The sequence below is a fragment of the Haemorhous mexicanus genome, chromosome 9 (assembly GCF_027477595.1).
Source record: "Haemorhous mexicanus isolate bHaeMex1 chromosome 9, bHaeMex1.pri, whole genome shotgun sequence".
In the NCBI taxonomy this organism is placed as follows: domain Eukaryota; kingdom Metazoa; phylum Chordata; class Aves; order Passeriformes; family Fringillidae; genus Haemorhous; species Haemorhous mexicanus.
In genome coordinates this window covers 8,856,827-8,880,366 of record NC_082349.1, presented here as the reverse complement: position 1 = coordinate 8,880,366, position 23,540 = coordinate 8,856,827, and the positions used below count along the sequence as shown (strand labels likewise).

Below are 23,540 nucleotides of genomic sequence, written 5' to 3'. Positions count from 1 at the left end.
GCTTATTAAAGTTTCTTTAATCAGTAACAGAACAAATATGTTTGGACTTTGATTATTTTACACATCGAATATTGGAATGATGCATCAGGTGGTTTTGTGTCCATTTTGCTCTGTTTTATTACTATGAAAAAATATACATCTGGTACACAAGATTAAAAAAAATATTTTCACAACCAAATAAGTGCTTTGAGCACTAAAAAGTCACTTGTGCACTTTAACGTTGGCCTAAATATTTACATTTTCTAGCCACATCCCCTCCCTACCCCAAAAGTTTGCAAACCCCAGACTATAAATATTATCTGTGTCAGATATAGAAAACTTTCCCAGAAAAAGAACAGGAAACACAAAAATAACAATTATGTGGCTCAGACAAATTGATTTTCAGTCCCCCAAAACAATAAAAAAGGAAAAATAGAAATATTTTTGTCAAAATTAAAATGGCACGGGGAACACAACACTCATTATCAGACACTGCAAGCAGAAGGAAAGGAAATTTTGAGACATGATACCTTTCAGGGGAGTAATGGCACAGACCAGGAAGCAATAGTATGCTTGCAGATGGTCAAAAAGGTTTAAGAATCACAGAATATTGGGTTGGAAGGGGACCTTGAGAACAGAGTAGAGGAGATGTCTCTTATGAGTCCTTCACCTGCTGTAGGGTTGGGTTATGGAAAACCAGCAGTTTCTACAACCAGCATTTGCCCATCTTGAGCCAAGACAAAACCTCTGGAAATGCTGACATGCCAAAAATGTTGTTTTCTGACAAGAGTCTCTTTTCACCAGTTTTTGAGATGTTCTCAGGTAGTGTGTGCTGATCACACTGAATAGTGACCGACTTCACCTCCTGGGTCATGGGGCCACTTGCCATTACTCCAAGCAGTATTGGATGCATCTTAAAACATCATCAAGGCCCTTTTTCCAAATGTGAAAAATCCTTTGAAGGGAAAAATGGTCCCTTTCGTAAAGCATGAATTAGGGCAGAAGGAGACATTCACAGCTCATGGTTAAAAACAGCACATCAACAACTAACCATGTGAAGGCAGTGGGATGAAATGCCACCAGCTTTGCAGGGCTGATCTCAGATGTTACCACAAACCCACTGCCTGTGGGAAAGGTCACACCTAGTAGCCAAGGTCACACCTGCTCAGAGGACAGGAATTGATAAGGAAATAGATGGAGATCAATATAGCTGAGGACAAAACAAGAGGGAAGGTCGCTGAAAATTTGATATCAGATTGAGTCTTAGAAATAAGTGTGCAAAAGTAAACCAACTTGCCTCTCCAGTAAGTCAGTAGCTTTCCAAAACAGGAAGCATACAACAGAGATTGGTATCTATTAAAAGAAGAAATATCTGTCCAGAGGTTCTTGGAAAACTTAGGATTCAGCCCTGGCCTGAAGAGGCACTTCTGCAGTGTTCATAGGTCAGTGAGCTGGAATGCCCAGAGCAAGTCCTAGGGAAGAGGTCTCCCACCTGGGTGTCTTGTCCCGCCAGACTCTGAGTGAGCCAGCTGAGTTGGTCTGCCAGGAGATTTCAGTGGCAAATTCGTTCTGTCATTTCTTTCTGTATTGAAGGGGGAGAGAAAAGAAAGAAACAGTGAGTGCAAAAGACAGGTTGGAGTAGTGTGACGTGTCACGCAGTTTGGGAAGTGTCCAAAACCAACCCAGGGAAGCAACCTTGGGAGTCCTGGGGAGCCTTCTTCTGTTTCCCACGACAGCCCTCCTGGGAACTCAGCTGCCTCAGCAGCTCCATCCTGGCACTCTCCCCTGTCTCTGTGGCACAAGGTTATTTTGGCTGTGCCCTAGCCTTGAGAGCAGTCCAAGGAAAGAGCTTTGGCTGAGATATTGAAAGATGAAGGTACTGCTCCTCTGCTCAGTTGCAGAGAAGCCAGACAAGGTGATGACACTCTCAGAGCCCTCTAAGCAGCCTTAGGAGATGGGACACGGAGCAGCTCCCTGCTGTCACTCCAGGAGCTGACCACAACTCACCCAGAGAACCTGTGGTTTCAGCAAAGGATCTCACAGTCACACTGCAATGCAAATGACTTCTAATAACAGGGCCACAGGAAACCTCCAGCTCTGTTTAGGATTACAGACTTCTCTTTAGCCAGAATGGCATCATGCCAGCCACACTGGGAAGTGTCCAGCCTTCAGCTGGTGGAAGATGGTATTTGTCCTTGCCTTGAAAATCTCAACTAGCATCTTGTAAATCCTGTAGTGAGGAAAGTGTGATTCTGGCTCATCGGGTTCATGGCTTGTGAATCTGTGTGCCCACAGGTCCCCTCGTGCACCCCAGAGGAAGGTTTACACATTAAAAGGTACTCCCAAAATAGATTGGAAGTAGGACTAGTCCATGGAGAAGGAAGAATGCAACTCTGAAAAAAGAGGAACTAGGAAAGGACGATGATCCTTGAGTAACCCCATAAAAGGTTCTTTAGTTATATATCCAAGGGAGACAGAAGCAGCAAACTCTGATTTTCAGTGCTGAGAATTTGTTTTTTCAAATCCATCAGGGACAGTGGCAAAGAGAGGGTTTTCCTGTAGGAGTAACATCCAAAATCACTTGAGTGCAGAACCTGGTCATCAAATGAAAAGTTGGTGCTCTGCCACAAAATCACATTGCAAACAGGAAATGTTTGCAAACATCTTGGAAGGAAAAGAAGAGGGTGAGAGGACTGTGCACATCCTCTTGCAACAGCATTGTACCCACCCCATTAGCACAACACCAGGCATAAAAACAGCCACGAACAGGGAGGACGGCAGTGACCAGTGGGCTGATGAGTCACCAGTGAGCTCCTCAGAGCAGCCCCAAATGTCCAAGGCTTTCCTCAAACCCAGGAAATCCCCACAGCTCTGCTTTAGTGCATGACCAGGGGACCCCTGCCAGTGCTGCTGCCCAGCATCACGAGCTGCCCTCATCAAGGAAGCAGGTGTATGGCTTCTCTCTGGCCCCATCTTCCTTGATTTACTGAGAGAGTGAATCACTGCCTTATGCTCGTTCTGCTGTACAAATGATCTCATTCTCAGTTCCCAAGATTTGCTGCTAAGAAATCACATCCCACAGAAGCTTGACAAAAGGGAAATTGAAGCAGCAAAGGGAGATTCAGCCAGGGGAAAGCTTAGAAGTCTGTAATGGGATTCACGGGGACTAACTAAATGCAAGGTTAGGACAGCTCTGTGGGCTGATGAGGCAGCCTGGTTGCAGGACACTCTCATACACATGTAAAGCAGCTCAGTGCCTGAGGGAAGGAGGCCCTTCCTCCTCCCTGGTCCTTCCTCTCAACCCTGTTGTTGGTTCTGCTTGAGGCTTGGATAGCAAGCAATGAGACACAGATAGACCAGGGGCAAATGTGTCTCATTTCCTTGTAGTTTGACACTGGTTGCATCACAGAGAAAGAATCTGTTCACCTGAGATTTATGGAGACCCATCAGTCATCTCATGTTGCATGTGAGTCACTGGCATTGAAAGCCTATTTAGCAAAGTCAGCCTCTGCTTTGGCTGCCAGGTGTTAATTATTTACATTAGCAAGCAGCAGACCAAGGGGATGACACTACTATGGACTGTATAGCAATGTTGAAGAGCTTTGTCATGAGGAACACTGACAGACAACAGGCTGATGCTGAGCTGCCATTTTCTGGAGCTGACAGCCATTGTGATGTGTTACAACTGATTTCTACAAAATAATTGAAGTTGATACTGTTGTCATTCAAGTCTCCCCTAATTAGATCATTACCTTTTCATCCCCCTAAATCATAATTAGAGCAGATAGGTAGAAAATTGACTGAGACAAATGAAAGCAGAGGAGCAAAGTTCTTAGCACTTAGGGGCATCTCCCCCACCTTCAGATCTTAAGCAAGCAGCTGGGACTCTCTCAGCTCTTTGTTGGGTTATATCCTCTTGGTCTTCCCTGGCTCTCTGCTGCTGGATATGGCCTTTTCTGCAACCCAGCCCTTATCACAGCATGCAAACTACTGGATTTCCTATTAATTCTTTCCTGCAACATGTCCTCCCTAGGTCAGACTACACTCAACCTTGTCTGCAAGAAACTTGCTTCTCTTACAAAACCAACTATGTGCATTTTCTGCTTTATGAGCCCTGGGCTGTCTGGCCTCCACTTCCCACAAATCCTGCTGTTGTCAAGGGCTCTCACCTTCTGCCTGACTAATTGCTTCCCAAGGGAGGCTGTAGGGAAACAGAGATCTGGTGAGGCCTCTCCAGCATGGCCTTGACAGCTGTTGTCTGAAGCTGTGTGTCCTACCTGGCCTTGCCTTTCCTGCAGCTTCAGTGTAATTCACACTAGGATCTCAAGCAGGGAATGCTAAAAGAAAAACTGTGGAGAAGAGACTTTGGCTCAAATCTGACTCTTGAAAGCCACATGGACACAACTAGCTGGAAACAGTTTGATGTGCAAATTGCATTAGAGCTACCAAGTCACTATGGGGACATTACTCTGTGGTGGTCCTAAGGGTACTGAAGTTCAATTCACAGACATGACAAGAGGCAAAGGTTAAGAAAGCATCAATGGTTTCCTTGGTGCTGCTGGGGATTTCTCTCTCAGAGCACCAAGGCTGATGGTCCCAGGACAGAAAACATGACTGTGTGTCTGAGGTAGGGTGGCCAAAAGAGTCCAGAGAGGGTCAGCACTGCTCGGAGTCCAGCCCCAACCCAAACCTACCAGTGCTGTGTTCAGCCCACACCACTCAACCTCCACCTCCCCATCCCAGGGCCATTCTTACCAAAGGCTCCAGCTCCCTGTGGTCAATGAGGCTGAACTCCCTGATGAAATAGTAAAAGTGCTTGTAGCAGGTGTTGACGTGAGCCTCAGCACCCATGTTGATGATGCTGTCAAAGTGGTGGATGTAGACATGGACAAAGACACGGAAGAGGCGGGTGAGGATCTTGGTACAAACTTGCTGGAACTGCTTAGGGAAAGGAACACCTGCAAAGCAGAAGCAAATTGGAAGCCATTTGAACATTAAAAAAAACCAAAAAAACAGCCTTTAAATATCTCTGTCACATTTGACAGGCAGTCATAGATGACAAGGAAGGACACCCTTGGCTAATACCAAGAGTGACACTGGGGCAGTGTGCCACTGAGCTCTTCCCACATATTCCCTCATTGCACAATTAGCAACTTCACACGGGCACGGGCTCAGTATTTGGAGAGTTGCCATAGTGGAGAAAAAAGAGTGGGTTTTTTTGAGGAGGCTGCAACTCTCCACATCTGGCTCAATCCAGAGCAATCTGGCAGAAGATCCTTCTGCCCCCTCTCCGTGCCTTTCCCCGACAAGCCTGTGCAGGCATCATGTAAGTCAAATTGTATTTACCCAGGTCCATGAACAAAGCCAAACCATCTGCCACCAGAAAAGATACCTTCCTCTCAAGCCAAAAGCATGGTTCGTACTGTTTTCCTTCCTCCTCACACCCTCAGACATCACTTCTGACGCATCAGCAGAAATTGATGGAGTTTCTACCTTTTTCCTGATCCTTATTTCAATAAAATGTCTCATTAAATCAGGAAGAAAATAGCTCATCTTAATGATGTTGGGGTTTTAATTTTATTGTGCCTGTATAATCCTGAGATATCCTCATAGGATGGGACCCACCACATTTGGCTCTATACTTTCAGCTTCGTCCCACACAAGGACACAGGGTGGGGTATTTCCATCCTTTTCAAAATACACTGCTATCACAATCTCAGGGTGTGATACCATCAGTGCCAGCAACCTTGGGGTAAATCTCTAAAGGAAACATGGCTTTGAAACACTAAACTTTTTGGGTTTTTTTTTTTTTTGGTTTTTTTTTTTTTTTTTTTTTTGTGAGGAGGAGAATGAAACAACTGATATTTGTTTTCCTGAGGCTTCTTCCTCTCCCCAGAGCAATTCAATGCAAATACACAAAGAACAAAATAAAAACCTCCCTTCCCACGGTTATACCAGCCTCCTCCCTTAGCTTCTTATTAATGCAGCACATAACCTCTTGAAAATCGTTCCAAACAATCCCTGCTCAACCATGGCCAGCTCACACATTTTGTGCACAGGAAAGCATCAGCCAATCTCTTAGCTAAAAAATTTAAAATGGTAATTTTATCTTTGAATCTTTCTCACCAGCCTTGCTAGGCAATTAAAGCTGTTTTTTTCCCAAAGGCTCCTGGCAGTTTTGTTTCCCAGCAGCAGTGCTGAGCCCCTCTCCTTTGTGGGTGGCAAACGCAAAGGTTCTGTCCTTCCTTCACGTGTGGATCCTGTTTTCAACCACCAGGGTTGGGCAGGTGTTGGGTTTGGAACTCATAAAAGAATATTATTTTCGGTCTAAAGCAGAGTCACCCTGCGCACAGCCCAGTCTCCCTTTCCTGCATGCAGTGTGTTGGAGCAGAGGGCAGGGCTAAAGGGTCTGTGCTTGTGCCACATCTGGATGTCCCAGCCATCCCTTGGAGAAGGACACAGATCTTGGCTCAGCATCACACAAAGGTGGTTTTGAGACTGATTTGTGGCCACTGCTCTGCATAACCACAAGCAGCCCCAGGGCTGCCCCTGCAACAGGGACCTCAGCATGACCTGTTTCACCACCAGCTCTGACAGATCCCATTAGGACTTTTCAGGAAAGGTGTTCACATCTGGCAAAGTACAACCAGGCTGTCCCTATACCAACACCTCAGAGATGTGACTGCAGATCTGCTTCTGCCCAGCTCTGGCTATAGAGCTCTCCTTGCCTGCTAGTCTGACACAGGCAGGGATCAGAGAGCTCTCCAGGTTCCCCTGCAGGCAGGAGGGACACAGTGCTTTATCAATGGCTCCATTTGAGCTTTCTGCCCTGAGTGAGGATTTGCTGAGCAAATAAAAGCTGGAGTCACCCAGCTGGGGACTCAGACATGCCATTAAGGTGGCCCCTGCAGACCAGCTTTGAAGAACTGGTTAAGAAACTATTTTTTTTTATAAAGCTCATTATAGCAAATAATTGCTGGTGAATGCACATTTCTGGACAGTGGCTGGGGAACTGGACACACTGTTCTGGACAGTCTGTCACCTCCCTGGGACCACAGGCAGCTGGGATCTCAGCAAGTGCCCAGAAGCAGGCAGGAAGGCATTTACTGCCTTCAGTTTGTCACCTGTCCCAGTCACCAACAGCCTCCCCAGTCAAAGCAGGCAGTGAGGGAGAAACCCGAGCTGACTATCACTGTGAATTTATTGCCAAACTGCAAAGAGTGATAGTGAAGGAAAGCAGCAACCCTCAACCCACTCCTGAGCTGAGAAGGAAATAAGCTCTGGGAGTGAACAGCAGATCAAACAGATCTCAGGCTCCCAGGGCTGACAGTACCTATGGTGCAGATCCTGCTATCAGATGGGCCACCTCCAGACATGGAAGATGGGGACAAGTTGCTTTCCACAGCTTTTGTCCTGAGGTTAGCCAGGAATTGTCTTGTCTCACACATCTGTCACCAGCAAGTCCTCATGGTTATGCTGGCAGCTGAGAGACTTAGAGAAGAGACACCTCCAGCTACATTCTAGGTTCTCCAGAAGCAGCTTTTGTATCAGCGAACAGAGATTTAGCTTAAATCACAGAGACAAAGAATAGTTTGAGTTACAAAGAATCTTTAAAGGTTAGCTAATTAAAATCTCATGGTCATCAGCAACTATGGGAGGTGTTGAACTCCTAAACCTAATGATATATGGAAAGATACCATCAGGCGGCTAGGACCTCCAAGCTCACTTCTGGACTGCTCAACCACTGTGTTTCACACGAACCAGGAGCATCGGAAGCTCTCCGGAGCTGAGGCTGAGCTGCCCTTCTTTGTGTCCATCACCAGGTGTCAGTGTGTGGCCGTCCCCTCCAGGCACGGCCAGGCTGTAGCGGCGGCTGCCTGTCACTAATGGATCCCATGCCAGGACATTCCCCCTCACGATGGACGGTCCTTTGGGATGCGTCGGGTCCGGCTCTGACTCTTTCTCCCCGCAACACCCTCGCCTTCACACCTGCCCAGGGAGGCACAGCAGGGTCCTGCTTCCTGTCCCCGTGCTGCAGCCAGGTCTGTCTCCTGTGCCAGGACCCTCGATACAGGCCAGAGATGCTTGACTGGACCCTGCATCTGGCACAGGGCTCCGTGCCAGCTGATCAAAGCACTTCCCCTCGGGAAGGAAGCAGGGTGGATATCTGACATTCAGATTGCCTCTGCCAGCAGTGGTGCCTTGCTGCTGGTCTCCAGTGACTTGGAAAGGAACCCACAACAGCCCCAGCAGACACTGGCCATGCTGGTGGGGAGCTGGAGAAACACCCCATCCCCTTGCCCAGAGCTGAAAGAAGAGGCTCTGCAGTAAAGGCTGCATCTGAGAGCAGCAGAAGGATCCACCAAAAATGTGGCTTTCCCTGGGTCAGTGCTGCTGGCGCAGCGGATGTCCAGCAGACAACACATGTGACATCCTCTCCAGCATGGGAGGGGACACAGCTGGGGCAGGCTGTGCCTCCTCCCTGCAGCTGGGCACACACTGCAGCCAGCACATCCCAGCCAGGGGACAGCCATGCCACAGGGATCTGTGGCCACAGGTGCCCCTCCTGCCCTTGCAGGTGCTCAGCCTGATGCTGAGCTCGCTGCCGTTCCCACCAGGGCTGTTCCGGCTCCTGGGAGGGGTCACTGCAACAGCGGCTGTGGAGCGATGGGGCCCCTTCCCCACATGTGGAGGGGGCAGCTGCTCCTCCCAGGGCTCCCACCTCCCTGCCAGCTGGGCCAGGCTGATCAGCCTCACAGCCAGCACAGAGAGACCGACCAGTGGCCAATGACCCTTTAATGGCATTTGGGAGTGGGACGCTGGTGGCCCTTCCTTAGGGGACTTGCTCTATCTCAAAGGTGGCACATCGTGGCACAAACCAGGGACAGTAGCAGATGGATGAGACAAAGGGATGAGTCTGGTGGGACAGGCCCTTCATGGCTGAGATGTCCTCTTAGCAGAAATACAGCAGGCCAGGGGAAAGTCAGGATGGGCCTCCAGGTTTGACAAACCACCCCAACAGCCTGACACTCCTTGGGTATGCTTCACCTTCCCCAGCCCTGCACACCTGCAGGCACCCAAAAACACCATCCTAGTTCATCCTACTGATGGTGGTCTAACTGCCCCAGGGGGACAACAGAACATCACAAAACCCACCTGGGCTTATTTAAAAGCACTGAAATTACTTTTACATTTAGTTCCCTGGTGCTCACCATACAGCAACCTTGGAGAAAGCAGCAGCAGCCCACAGTCTGGCAGGCAGCAGCCACCCCCTCTGACTGTTTTTGCATGATGTTTAGTTTAGATATTAGGAAGAATTTCTGCTCCAAGCCAAGGCAAAAAGCTGTAAGTACAGCAGGTACAATTTCACTCCAAGCAGAGTGACTCACAGCCCTGAAATGAATTGGCACCTTTAGTTTGTCTTGGACGTTTTGCTTGAAAATCCCAAGATATGATTTAAAGCTCCAAGGAATCTGTTTTCCCCACTCTGCGCTGATTGCTTCAAAACATAAGGAAAGCATGTGTAAAAGGAAAGGAAAATGAGAGGTAACAAAGTGCCTGTGCTTAGGGTAGAGGACTGCCAAAGGGTCCTGGATCTTTCCTGCCATCTTCTATCCCCAACACTTGTGCACCAGCCAATTTAATTTTTTCACAATGAATCAGTACTGGGAAGCTATTTTGCTTCTTGGCAATTGTATTTTTTTTTCCTCTGCAAATGCAGTAATTCAGTGAACTTCGTGATGAATTGTTGTTGTTATTTCTCAATTTCATTTTGGCCACCGTGGTGTTCAGTGATTCATTTTTCCTAAAAATAAGTGTTTAAAGCCCTGTTTAAAACTAATGGCATGATGGCAGCTGCAAGCTGGTGTGGTATTAATTTTGGAAGAAAAAAAGCAGGGGGAAAAAAACCTCAACAAATTATGTAAAAAAGAGCCAGCTGAGAGAACACCAATAATTAGCTGAATTCTGAACATTTTTCTCCTGTTGTTATGGCAAGAAAGTATCGGATAATTTCGCACCAGGTTTTCTCTGGTTTTTATAATTGTTCTGGGACTATGCTTGAATGACAGGCTTGAGTTTTGAAAAGCTTTCCAAGAACTGTTATAAAACCTCCCGTGGCTGGTGCTCTGTTGAGCCACAGGCAAATCTGGCAGAGAGCGCGGGGTGTTTCCGGCGCTGGGGCTGCTCCAAGCCCTGCACTCATCTAACAGCAGCGAGGCCTCAGCAGCCACGATGGTGCTGATGGAGCACACCTGCCTTGTGCAACCAGCAGCCTGATGCTGGGCTGACCAGAGAGGACACAGCCTGGACATCCCACCCAGCCATCCTTCCTCCTCAGCACAGCACTGCCCAGCAGCAGCTCCCTGAGACCAGGCACCACAGGGCAGGATGATTACTGGGAGGAGAGCATATTTTCCAGGTGGTAATTTGTTCATGGACGTTCACTCACTGAATAAATCTACTGATACAGTTTTACCAGCTGGTGAAAGTACACCTGTAGAATCATTTATTCTTCTCCCTGCATGGGAAAAATGCTTACTCTCCATTTAAATGTATTTTTCAGGACAGCTACATTGGTTGGAAGAGTGGAAACAAAGCATTAGCACACACCAAATGATATGGGTTGTCTGGGAAAGCTGCTGCTTCTGTCGATTTATAGCCATCAGGTAGGCAGAGCTCATGCCATGCAGGGATTTGTCTCATCTTAACAGGCTGACAAACAGGTTCCCACTCCAGAGAAAGGATTAGACAGTGGGATGGAGCCCTGCAGGTAGATTTCCCTGGGCATGGGGAAGACACAGTATCTCTCCCAACCCTTGCTGTGGAATGCAGGGGGATTGGCAGCCCCCCTGAACCTGCTAATAATCTCCACCACAGGGATTTTCTGCTGGCGCCATCCAAGGTTAACTCTGGTTAACTCTGCAGTCCTGGTTAACTCTGCCAGGTCACAAACTGTCTGCTGGTGTTGGGCTCCCTTCCTGCCATGTTGGATGCCAGCTGTCCCTCTGGCCTCACTGCAGAGCTGGCAAGAGCTCTGCATCACACAGCTTGGCTAAACTAAAGGTGTTTGTCACTCTGCTCCCCTCCCACCTCTGACTTGTGCTGGAGGAGCAGATGCTTTAATGTGAAAGTCAGGCCAGCTCTGCTCTGGTGGCTGCAGCTGTGACCATTTACCCCAGCCAAGGTGTCCCCTGTGATGCCTAAGGGTCCTGTGAGCCCACAAGTCAGTGAGCTATTTCTGCTCATTTCTAGCTGAGCCTCTCACCCTGGGGTGAAAGATTTCCCCCCTCTGACCCATGAGATACCTCTCAACTATCAGGAGCCTACCAGCAAGCCCTGTTGAATCATGTGCTGCTTCAGGCTGTGTAGCTCTTGGATGCAGGAGGATGCTGAGGTTAGCCTCCAGCAATGTTTGTGAGTCTGGGGAACACTTGCTGCTTCTAAGAAAAACAAATTTAAAACGAAAAAAGTCTGTTTTGTCTGCGGTCAGGTGGCCTTAGCCAGGGAAATCTTTATGCTGGGACAGCTTTACTGCACATGGCAAAGAGGGGCCAGGAGGGAAAGCTGAGCTGCACAGAGCTCATGAAACACCCTCTGAGACAGTGGGCAGCTGTGCCCAGTAACCTCTCCAGCACAAGCACGAGTGAAACAGACCTTCAAGCTAAATCCCATCTCTGCTGCTAATATCCAAGAGTCTCACCATTACTCCAAAGCATGACATTTGTCATTTCCCCTCATCACCTCATCAAGCTCCTTTCCCCTCCTTAAAACAGCTCACATCTCCTCTGTGTCCTCTCAGTGCCTTATTCCCCTTGTTCTGGGTCATTTCCAAGGGCTTGCTCTTTAGGAGAGAGGTTAAGCACCTCTCTTTGGTCACCCTGGCCACTGTCCCTGAGCCCCACATCCTGGCCAGCCTCCTCTGTCATCCAGTGCATTTCCCTTCAGCCAAACACTCCATCTTCTGAAATGCCAGAGCTGCCAAGCAATTACCTGTGAACACGGCAGGCCAGTGACAGGCAGATAATTGGGGACACACTGATGACAAAGTGCCACCAGCTCCCTCCTCCCCATGCCTCCCCCAATAGCCTTTCATGTGTTTTAGAGTGCAACCTCAGCCTGAGTTCTCTTTCACTTGTGTGAGGCCAAAACCACCAAGACATGCCAGCACAGGGCCTGAAGTCATTCAGGGCACACAAGGGTCCCCACAACAAAAGGGCTTGGAAAAGGGACCCCAGGAACAGCCTTGGAAGAGAAGAAAATGGATTTGACCCATGTTCATCTACAGTCATCCTGGATCTCACCCAGAACTGCCCCTAAACTGAAATGAAAGGAGAAATGGAAACCAGCCATCCCTCCCCACATCAAGATGTGCTATAACTCAGAGGGAGAAGTGCCAGAAATGAAGTGAAAACCACCAGGACCATGACTGTATTTGGCTTTTGTACCTCAGAGGGAGAGATGTGGGAGAGCAGAGGGTGCTGCAATGTCCCTCCTATGGCTGGCTGCTTTTTGAGGTGTTAATATCCCTGTACACCTTTACTTCCTAGAGCAGTGTCAAGCAGCATCACATCCCAAATCCTACCTGAAAGGCATGAAATTGGATCAGGACACTCCCTTCTGGCTAGAGGGAAAACACAGTAAATCCACATAAGTGCCTCTGCTTTTAATGGCTTGCAGATCTTCTCCTTGGGGACAAGCCACCTCAGGAAGAGGAACACAGGCTGCTCCCTGTGGCTGCTGTCTCACCCCTCAGCAGCAGCAAGTCTGAGCAGCCAGAATGACCAGGGACTTTGCTGTCCCCAGCGGGGCTGAGACTGCTGGCCCAGAGTATCCTGCACTGACTGTCAGCCAGCCACACTTCCAGCCTCCTCCGTTCACTGGAGGGCATGGACACCACTGCCTATGAGGGAAAGATGCCTCCACAGCACAGTGAATGCCCTGGTGAGTCCCAGGGACTGCCTCTCCCACACACTCCAAAGGCATCCTGCCCGTCCTCCAGCACGAGCAGTAGGCACTGTGCTACCCTGCCTGCCCCAGACCACCAGAGAGGGGAAGAAGGCAGCGAGTGCCAGCTGGTCTTGGTTTCAGGGACTTGTCCCACCCTAACTCCAGGCAAAGCCAGAGCAGCCAGATCAGATCAGGGGTCTGGAAGAATCATCCCATCCCAAAGCCAAAACAGTTTAGCACAACCAGGCTCCAGGCACTGCCTTCCCTCTTGCTTGCAGAGACCCATGACCCCTCTCAGATTCTAAGAGCCAGAGACTTTCCTTAAAAAGACATACAGCTACATGTACAGCATAGCCAAATGGGGCTACAACAGTGAGTAATGCCACTAATCCCACACAGACCATTTTCCTCAATGTTTCCTAGCACATTAATGAAAATCTTGACCATAAGCTGCACTGATTTCATAAAGCTCTGTCTGCTTGGCAAACAAAAAAGGTCAAGCAGACTTGCAAAGCTATGCCTTTCCAGCCCCAAGCTCCTTAAATCTTTTTATTTTTACACTCAAGTTTCATGTTCTGTCTGAAAAACAACTTCACCAAGGCATGACCTAAGGCTCTGAAAGCCCCATCAGTTCCAACCCTTGAACTCATCTCCCCAAATGACGAAAAGCAACTAAGTAGCAGCTGATATCAGCCTTGGCAGCTGCTGAGCACTGCAGGTCAGCAGCAGAGGGGTTAATTTGAAAGTTGTGCTACCTTTGGCAGCTGCTGCAGGCAGCTCTTTTTGCAGAGGTGTATCATGCACCCTGGGCCTTGGCAGTGACAAAGCCACATCCTAGGGACATCTCTGCTCAAGCAGTGTCTCAGCTACCTAGCAAATTGTGAGGTATAATCAGGGCTGAGATGGAAAGGGGCTGAGGAGCAAAGCAGCAAGGTCCCAATGGATCTTGGGACCATGAACCTATGTGGAAAACCAGAAAGAAACTGAGTTGATTAGCTGGGAGAAAAGCAGGGATGTGATGACCACCTCTAACCAGCTCTGCAGCTCAGCCTCTTGAGGAAAGGAAAGAAGCTAATGACCTACCAGCCTTCATTTCTCACAAACACAGAATAAGCTCAAGCACAGAAAAGGAGAACATTGTGTTCCACATACCCTAGTAGTGGGATAAGAAATCCCAAACTCAGTTTGGAGCAAAAGGGTGTAACACTGAGAAACACCTGGAAAGGGAAATGCCACAAGACTTTGAATCACAAAGTTCATCAATACCAACCCTGAGGTGCAGCTTGGGAACCTGCACCAGTTACAAGCCCAGCTTTGCTGCAGGGAACCAGAGCCCACTCACCTATCCTGGTGGGGAAGACATCCTCATTGTTAATGAGCATCTCGATCCAGTCCATCAGCATGCACATGTACTGTGGGGCCGACAGCTTGGTCGGCTTCTTGTACTTGCTGTCATCCTGCCACCTGTACTCGTACTTGAGCCCGCCGGACATGATGGGGCAGCTCCTCTCGGTGCAGTACTCCGACATGGTGCCGTAGATGAGGTTGATGCGGTTGAAGAAGTCCACCACGTGCACGGCGATCCAGTCGTTGATGCTCTCACCAGGAGGCAGCTGCACCACTGCCTTCAGGTCCAGCCCGGACTTGAGGGAGGCCTGGGCTTTCTTGTACAGCTCAAAGCGCTGCGTGCCCGGCTCAAACTTCTTTCGGGGACGGAACGTTTTGTCTTTGTTGAAGACTTGCTTGAGACACAGGGCCATTGTGGGCAAGGCCAGCCAGGGTGAGGGCAGAGGCTCAGAGCAACATGAAACCCAGGGCTGGGGTCTTCAGGGGTGGAGGTTTCTGGGAGGAGAAGGAGACACATTTCAGTCACACATGAAGACAGCAGCATGCATGGACACACTTGCAGGGGTTCACACCACTGATCCCACTGCTCTGTTAGCACATGGGGACGCAGATTTGGCGTGAGCTTCTGGCCCCTTCACACCCACCAGGGTGAGCTGGAGCAGCTGCTGCCACCTCACACAGCAGCACCTGGCATTGGAGAGGGTAAGCAGTGCCACATGTGGCCCACGCAAGGCTTGATGGCAGACAGAGCCCTTCTTCCATCCTGGGCACCAAAGGAGCTCACTGGAGCTCACAGGAGCTCCAGCCAACTTCTTCCTTTGAGGCTTTTACCATCAAGTGCTGCAATAAAGTGAGAGCCATGATATAAGCAGTGCTCACCAATTCAGGCAGTCCCACTCTGGTGGCCTTTTCCTCTCCTGGCAAAGGGGAAGCATCTCTTTCCCAGGGACTTCTCAGTATAAACAACCCCTGACCCTGCAGCAGCGGCTGGCAAGCGAGGCCCCGGGGACCACGCTGCGACCGCAGCTGGCTGCTGGTTCACACAGCCCCAGCGCCAGGATCAGTGGGAAAAGGGGGGATTATTTTTGTTGTTCTGCCTGGTGTGTTTGTCCAAAAGAACAAAACCCACATCCGAAGAAGGGAAACGCAGCCCAGCACAGCAGAACAACATTGCCAGGATGCCGCCAGCTCTCCCGGCATGCACACAATGCACACGGCAGCCCTCAAGTGGTGCAGCTGATGCTCCGGGTGACTCCAGGGCTCAGCAAAGTGCTGAGCTCACCCCTTCCTGCCCAAGACTAGCAGCACAGATGAGGGCTGTATTTTCCTTTTCCTCACTGAAATCCAGTGGAAATCCCATCTGCCCAAGGCTGTCCTGGACAGGCTGGAATTGCAGCCTGGAATTGCAAAATTGCATTTTGTTACCTGCATTAATCACCAGTGATGTTAATGTGAGACCAAGGTCTCCTTGTGTTAAATGCCTTGCTGAGGCTTAGGGAAGAGAAAGTCTTCCAACAGCCTCCCCCTGATGGGAAAAGATGGAGAAGCAATTAAGAAAAAGGAAGGAAAAGGGAAGTGACTGACCCAAAGTCACAAGCAGGAGGAAATGGTACAAACCTTGGATGGACATTCATCATTAAAAAGACAACTTTAGCCAAAAGCTTGCTATTTAAATTCTGTTTTCTAAACTCAGTCCTGAGCCCGAGGCAGGTCCTATTTTGTAATCAGTTAAACATCTCTCAAGTGAAACCCTCTGCTCCCCTTAAGACTCACCCCAGGGTCATCACTGGGAGGGAGCAGCACCTAGGGATCATTCCAATGTCTGCAGCATCTGCCTGGCAGGGATTTCTGCGCTGCAGCCAGCACATGCAAAACCCTCTCATGGGGGTTGTGGGTGGGAAGCCCAGCATGAATGCCATTAGAGTATAACCACAGCCTTTCCCACAGGTTGGAGCCAGAGCTTTGCCACCCTTACACAGCTCACAGCACAGTGTGAGCCACACCATGTTCTGCTGTACCCAGGTACAAAAACCTGTGTGGTTTTAGGTGCTTTCTGCCCCCCAAAAGGGGGTCACAGCCATCACACAACATTATGCAGTATGACTTCAACACCAGTGTATCTGCAGACCTTCCCCATCTCATGTGGCTGGGTGGGATTTTAAGGGCCACATCCCTGTCACCCTCATTTATTTCTGGGCAATGACTGGGGGCTGTTTCTTGGATGCTTTTTCTCCCCCTGCTCTAAGCAACTGGCTCCAACCACAACAAAGAGCTTGTTTCCCACTTCAGAAAAGAGCACAATCTCTCCAAAATGCCAGCCAGTGAAGCCAGCATGATGTCATGACTCTTATCTGTCCCTCAGGAATGACCTGTGCTACAGCAGTCCCTATGGATCCCATGGGAGGCCAGGGGACTCTGGGCACAGTGAGGCTCTAAAGAAAAGCCCTTATCCAGGACTTCCTGGATTCCACACATCCAAACACATCCTGTTGATAACACCTCTAAAAAAAGCCTTTTGGGGAGTTTGCTAACACATAACGCTTTTAAAAACATGTATGCATACATACATATATATTTATATATAACCACTGCAACAGGGTTCCTAATTTGGTAATGTAGGACGTGCTGGGATACCCTCAGGATGAGGCACTCAGCAGGCTTTGCTCTTAGTGCAAAGTAGGAATGATGGGGCTGAGCAGTGCCTGGCCCTGCAGCCAGGCTTCCCTGGAATTTCAGCAAGGGAAGTCACGCCAACAAACATTTCTTTATGTCACCATTTCTGCTAGCCTTGGCTCCATCTGCTCTGCTTCAGGAGCTGTTGCTGTTTGCAGACTCCTCCATGCAGAGACTGGGCTGTTCCAAGGTGATGAGCAGCCACCCTGCCAGACAACATCCCATCAAACATGTCACTTGCAGGGGCTGACAGCAGTGAAATCAGTTCTCTTTTAGTGCCCACACTGCAAGTCCTCCGCAAATATTGAGTCGCTGGGAAATAAACATCTCGTCTGCTGAAGCCAGACCTGTAACTCATCTACAACTGCATCCCTGCATCATCCACAGCTGGATCTCTGTGCTACCCTGCAAGCTGCTCTCACTCATCAGGCAGGTGGGAATGTGCTTCATGGTTCAGCACCATCTGAATAAAACACCAGTTCAAAAAAAAAAAAGAGCAACAAAATTGCTAAACATCTGCCAGGTGTTTTTCTACCATGCATCTGTTCGAGTGGGAATAGAGAGTAAAATCCATTGCTGCCCAAGTGCTTGGAGCTGACCTGTCCCTGAGCTTGCAGGATGCCAGCATGGTACAACCTCTCTGCTCCCCAGGCAACAGTTTTCTTTTCAGGATCCTCATCATCACGACTACCAAATCACCAAGTCATTAAAAGACCTTGTTAATCTTTACCAGACAAAAATGTTCTCCAGAAATTACATTTAGCATGAAGCCAAAAATACACCCTGGGATTTATGACCTGAAGAAGCAGAGAGAGGCACTGAGCCAAAGAACACATTTGTTATCTACCTCGCTTCAGAGCTTTCACTGCCCAGAGAGATCACTGCAGAGGGAGCAGTGGTGGCCAGGACCAGGAGATGAGATCCCAGCTCTGGCCCTTGCAGATGGAGCACTGAGATGGGATGCACCAGCTTAGAGCAAACAGGCTTTGCAAAGTCACCAATGCCTCAGATTCCCCTCAGGTAGAGACTCAGCACCCACCTGTTTTCTGGGAAGCAAAGCAAAATCCTTTGTGAATGGACCCAGACACATCCTGAGTCTAACTGGTGGAAAAGGGCCTCAGCTAATGCAAAATCAGATTTTCCCAGTTTCCACCTTTATGCATCCGACCTGACGGATGCTCTTCCATCATTGACCAAGTATTTGGGGCAGATCCATGTAAAGGGATGGAAAATGGGAGATCTTCCAAGGTTTATGGTACAAAGTTCAGCTGAGTCTGATGTTCAGGGCTGTCATGTTCCTAGAAATCATGCCGTGGTCCACTGGGGCTTGGGGTGGGTCAGGTCACAAGTCCTAATCTCTGCTCGCCCTGCCTGTTTTGGGAAATCCTAAGGGCAAAGTGTTATCCAACAAGCTTAGGCAGCAACTTCCTACAACATGATCATACAGGTCCCGCCCCAGCCGGCGCGGCAGGGCCTGGGCCAGCGCCATGGCAGCAGCCTGCAGCTCCCTGCCTTCAGTTCCCACATGCAAAATCAAAGCTTTCCAAAAGGAACCTTGGCAAAGGCTGCAAACCCTCTTCCCCACGCCACAGTTCCCATCACAGGGTGCTGCTGGCACTCCAGAGATCCACAAATCCCTTTCTCAAGCATCTGCAAATCCCCAAATCAAACCTCATCTTACGCTTAGGAGCGGACAAGGAGTGAAGCAGGTGGAGCTGGAGACTTGTCCTGCTGTCACCATGTGTCACCACAGAGGATGGTTGGAAGAGGATGAGCAAAGTTTCTGGAAGGAGAGAGACTGACATTTCCCATGGGACATCCACACCATGGCATCCTTAGTGCTCAACCCCATCCACACTCCCAAAATAGCCTTGGCTTTGAGAAGCTTGGCTACAAACCCAGCTGAGTGGCCACAAATCCCATCCCTGTCCATGAAGGCTGCTGGGCTTCAGTCCTACCCCTGTTTTTGCTGCTGGCTTCAGTCCTGCTGCTGGTTTTAAAAGCAGCAGCAGAAGCAAAACTCAGTGGGGTTTAGCAAGAACCAGAAAAGCACAGGGTTCAGCTGTGTGAGGACAAGGCAGAACCACTGCTGGGGAGGTAGCAGGCACAGACATGTGAAAAACTGATGTCCTAGATTGCTGGCAAGTCCAGAGATGAAAGGAAATTAACTGGATGGGAGGGATGCAAGTTCAGGGTCAGACTTAGGCGCTAATTTCAGGTTTGAGGGCTGGTTTTTGTTTTTTATCTAAACTAGCTTTCTTTCTTCTTTACTTTCTTTCTTATCATTTGAAAAACACAGAGGAACACAACAAGGCGAAGGCTTTGTTGTAAATTAAAAACAGCTCTGAAGGACCTGTTTAGAAACGACAAAACCAAAAGGAAGAGCAGGCAGAGCTGTGGGAGGGTGGCTTCCTCCTCACAGTCCTGCAAGCATGGGGGCAAGGTCGCCGAAAAAAACCTCTGGTTTGACCCTAAATAAGCTTTAGTCAGAAAATCAGCAGGAAGGATCAGACAGATGCACTGTCAGACTCCAGGATGGTCACAGTGCTGCTCCCTGCCTCAGTGTCCCCAATTTCAAAACTGATCTGCCTCCCCAGGCTCCCTTTAAGGGCTGCAACAACAAAGGCTTCAGGGGGAAAAGTGCTTTGCAAGTGTCTCTGGGAAGCAAGAGACAACCATGAAGGGTAAGGAGAGAAGAAAGCTCTGACACCAGCACCTCCTATACTCCAGTGCCAAGTGCATCCTCCCTAGATCCATCCTGAGACAGTGACACCCTGGCAGAAGCATCTGCTTGGAAACTGCTGTGTTAGCAGCACACTCCAACCCTCATGGGCAGTGCCCCCACTGGGGAGCACAACGAGGGGTCCAGCACTGTGGCCACCTGCAGGGAGACTCCCGCTCCCGCTACTTTGGGAAGAAGCCAAGGAGGCAGAGCACAGACCTGTCCAGTTCCAAGCACTTCAGAGCAAAGTGTAGGTTAATTACCACCAGCTCTGCACATCCTCCTCGGGCTTCCCCAAGGGATCTTGCTTTTGGGGCACCCAGATATCTACTGCTTCCCTCCTTTAGGGGACTCCCTTCTCCCCACCATGGGCAGTGTCAAAGTCCCACCCAGCCCTATTCCAAATGGAGGAGAAGGACAGCATCAGCTCAGACACCATGTGCCAGAGCCCTGAGACAGACAGACAGACAGACAGACAGACAGACAGACAGACAGACAGACAGACAGACAGCCTTCAGATGGACAGTCTGCCCAGAAACCTGCAGGCCCTAGCTGGCTTTTCACTACTCTAGGAAGCCTCACTGCCTGGCTGAGGAGCCAGCAGCCCTGTCTGAGTTTCCCATCAAGGCCCAAAGAAGTCCAGATGCAGTTTGGTCTTCAGCCTGTCCTAAAGCATCTCTGCAACCAGGGCTGCTTCTTGGGACTCATGTTCCAAAGACTTCTCCCAAGCAACCCTGAACTGCAGACACTGCAGCCCTGACCCAGGGAGGGACTGTGGGCAAATGGTGCTTCCAGGGAAGGGAGCACATTCCCTCTTTTTATAAGCCTTTCCAGCCTTGTAACCATCTAAGGAAGGGGGGCTGCAGAAGGAGGGTGCTGGGGAGCAGAGTCCTGAGGCACTGGCCCCACTCCCTCTGTGCTTCCTGCTGCAGCCAAGCCCCAGCTGGGCTGTCCATGAGAACGGGGTTATTGGCTGCTGGTCCCAAATATAACCTAAACGATAGAAAATTCCAGGAAATGAGCCAAGACGAAATGCCGGGAGGGGGATCAAGGCCCAGCACATGGGCTCGGGGAGCTTCAGAGAAGCACTGGGCTCTCAGCAGCATCTCCCTGCTTCCAACCTTCTTTGTGCAAACTGTCCTGGTGCTGCAGAGACCCATGAGAGCATCCATGAGCACAAATCCCTGGAGCAGAGCAGGACTCAGGCCCCCACACTCCAGCTGGGGACAGCTGTCAGCGGGAAGCTGCGCTGGTGCTTCCCCCAACTCACATGGTGCTTGGAAATCCCCAGCTCGTGAGAAACGGACCTGGATGGTTTCCAGGAACGGGGCTGCTTACACCCGCCCTACAGATGTCCCCTGCTGTCCCCCTGCTCTGTCCTGCTCCTTGCCCTGCCTCCCTGCCACACCACCAACAGAGCAGCAGCTCTCCGGCCCAAAGGCACCAAAAAAAGTTTTTCCCGGATCACACAAGACACGTCCAAGCAGAAAAGCAAAGCAGCATCTCTCCAGGTTAGGGCAGCATGTCCCATTCATTTTAGGCGTGATACCCAGCGGGGCTGGGGGTTTTCTGGGGGTACCTCATTCCTGGGAGCTGAGACCTCACTGCTACAAGCAGTAACTTGCTGCGAGCCCTGAAAAGAAGTGTCCAATGGCCTCAGTGGTGTCCAACAGCTCTGGTTCAGTCCCAAGGGTGATTACTCCGTTGTCAGAGCCGTAATTCCAAACAGCGGGAGCTCCAGGCCTGTAAGCTCAACGAAGAAGACGAGAGGAGATAAGCCAGCCGCGGAAAACCCATCTCCGCCGCTTGCTCTCACCCAGTTCCCCCGCCCACAACTTTCCACCCTCCCTCCGACACCGGCAAAGTCGCTGCGGGGGCCGTCCCGTTCGGGAAACGCGTGTGCTGCCTTCCCCTGCCTGTTCCCCTGCCCCCGAGGGACCCCCTTTCCCTGAGCACAGCCGGTCATTCGCACGGATCTCTGTTCAGCATCCCCCAAACAGGGGATCCCCGGTATTTACACACTGGCCGCTGAGCTGGGACACCCCGGAGGAAGGGGAAGAGCCTTCTGCAGGCGTCCATTGCCCGGCTGGGTGAAGAATTGCTCTTTTCTAGGCTAACGCCAACGCAGGTCTTGCCCATCCCGTGCTTAAAATGCACCCCAGGAGCATCCTCAGCAGTGCGGTGCTGGCTTTTTACCTCCCAGGACTCACCTCATACCCCGGCACGGCGGCTTCCAGTCCGAAATCCCTCCGCTGCACTTTGTGCTCTTATTCAGGAAAAGGAAAAAAAATCAATTAAAAAGATACAAAGTCCAAGCCAGGCTCTCTGTCGGGACTACTGGCAGTTTGGGGATCGCAGCAGCAACAGCGGCAGGGAGAACCGCCTCGCTCCAGCGCGCACGGGGGTTTCGTTAGAGAAGCCGGGGCCGAGGGTTTTTCTCCGGTCAGTGATGTCACATCCTGACCCTGCCGGCAGCTCCAGCTGTCCCTGGAAAACCCGCTTGGAAGCGGGCCTGCCAGCCCCCACCATCCACCGCCGTGGGCTCGCAGGCTGCTGGGTGGGCACTCACTCACACCCGCACCCACGCTCCATTCCTGGATGCTGAGATCCTTCTTGGCGGGCAGTCCCGTGCCGCTGGCTGGCTCCGGCTTTCACAGGACAGCAGGGAGCTGGGGAAAGGAGATGAAATCCCGGAGTGTTTTCCCCTCCTCCCCCCATCTTTTCACAGTCCCTCTCCCTTCATCCTTCCCTGCTCTGCACACACACACAAAAACAGCCGGGGGTTTGCATGCCAGCCCAAGCTGGATGCCATCCAAAACAGAAATGCCGGAGAGGGGAAAAGAAAGAGAAAAACTTTCTCTGCACAGAGCACTTACTTTCCGTTTCTGTCGGAGGCGGGGTGAGTTCTGAAGCGCGCTGCGGTATTTAAATCCTGCTCAGCAAAGGCAAGCCTGAGCCAGCACGCTCGGCGCCGGCAGGAGCGGCCAGCCAGCGTGGGATGGCTTGGCAGGAGCCGGGATCTGCTTTGGGGTCAGAGTCCCGGGTGGGGCTGGAACAGCGGTGTGCACCCCACGGGTGATGCTGGGGGGTGTCGCGGCACGGGCAGGCAGAGCGTGGCCCTGACACTCGCGGTTCCCTTCCTGGCACGGTGACGTGTCGCTCCCCGGGGATGAGATGTGTGATGCTCTGGCCTTACTGAAACGTCTGCAAATTGCTTGGCACCGGGACAGTTCTAGTGAGGGAAACGCTTCTGGCCTTTCTTACATGTGTGTTATACTCGGGTCAAACCAAGTGTTTGCAGGTGATGGGGCGAGCTGGGGAGTGGGGCACAGGGCAAGGAAGATGTGGCTGATGGGCACGTTTGCATAAAGCTGGAGGGTCTAGGATGAGGGTTTGATTCCCTGAACCCTGCCTGGCAGCAGGATGCATCTCTGCAGGATCCATACTCCTTTCCCCAGAACACAGCTTCTCAGCTGCAGGTGATGCCAGGTTTTGCTTTTGAGCCTCAATGTTCAGAGGCAGTCTTTAAAAATAAATTCATCCAGCAGCCTCCCAGACCAGCCAGCCACGAGGGAGCTCAGCCCAGCCCGGCAGAGCATTTACTCTGCTTTCCTCTCTCTCTCTGTGAGGCTGGTTTGGTGCAGGTGCAATAGGAACTCTTTGACACCTGCAGCAGGGTCTTCTTAGAAGTGAAGAAGACACTGTAGGTCCCATTTAATTGGGCAGCAGCCACTGATGGATCGATTTTGACTGGAGCTGAAGGGAATTAGAGCTTGCACATCCCAGAAGCCCCTTGCTTTTCTGCCTGTTCCCATTTGGGACATGGCTGAAGGGCAGGTCCTAAACCAGGGGACAGAAGAAGGACACACCA

General features: G+C 50.5%; 1 protein-coding gene across 3 annotated transcripts; it reads right to left on the bottom strand.

Annotated features, from left to right (window-relative positions):
• Positions 1 to 2: 2 nt before the first annotated feature.
• Positions 3 to 22,709, bottom strand: MOB3C (MOB kinase activator 3C). Of its 3 annotated transcripts, none has more exons than XM_059853883.1 (6): positions 22,546 to 22,709; positions 21,880 to 21,935; positions 21,249 to 21,419; positions 14,270 to 14,769; positions 4,735 to 4,937; positions 3 to 1,561 (listed from the first exon to the last, which is right to left on the bottom strand). In XM_059853883.1, the coding sequence occupies exons 4-6, from the start codon at positions 14,685 to 14,687 to the stop codon at positions 1,532 to 1,534; spliced, it is 651 nt and encodes a 216-aa protein (XP_059709866.1). In that variant the 5' UTR covers positions 14,688 to 14,769; positions 21,249 to 21,419; positions 21,880 to 21,935; positions 22,546 to 22,709; the 3' UTR covers positions 3 to 1,531. The 3 variants fall into 3 exon arrangements, with proteins under 3 accessions (XP_059709866.1, XP_059709865.1, XP_059709864.1); XM_059853882.1 differs by having other exon boundaries at positions 21,249 to 21,412; XM_059853881.1 differs by lacking the exon at positions 22,546 to 22,709 and having other exon boundaries at positions 21,249 to 21,412; positions 21,880 to 22,487.
• Positions 22,710 to 23,540: the final 831 nt, after the last annotated feature.

Bases quoted from the DNA above. Each gene is read 5' to 3' on its own strand.
- MOB3C (XM_059853883.1), bottom strand. From the start codon at position 14,687: ATGGCCCTGTGTCTCAAGCAAGTCTTCAACAAAGACAAAACGTTCCGT. The intron at 4,938-14,269 runs GTGAGTGGGCTC...TCTGCTTTGCAG, and splicing joins TGTCTTCCCCACCAGGATAG to GTGTTCCTTTCCCTAAGCAG. The intron at 1,562-4,734 runs GTAAGAATGGCC...CCTTCAATACAG, and splicing joins ACAGGGAGCTGGAGCCTTTG to AAAGAAATGACAGAACGAAT.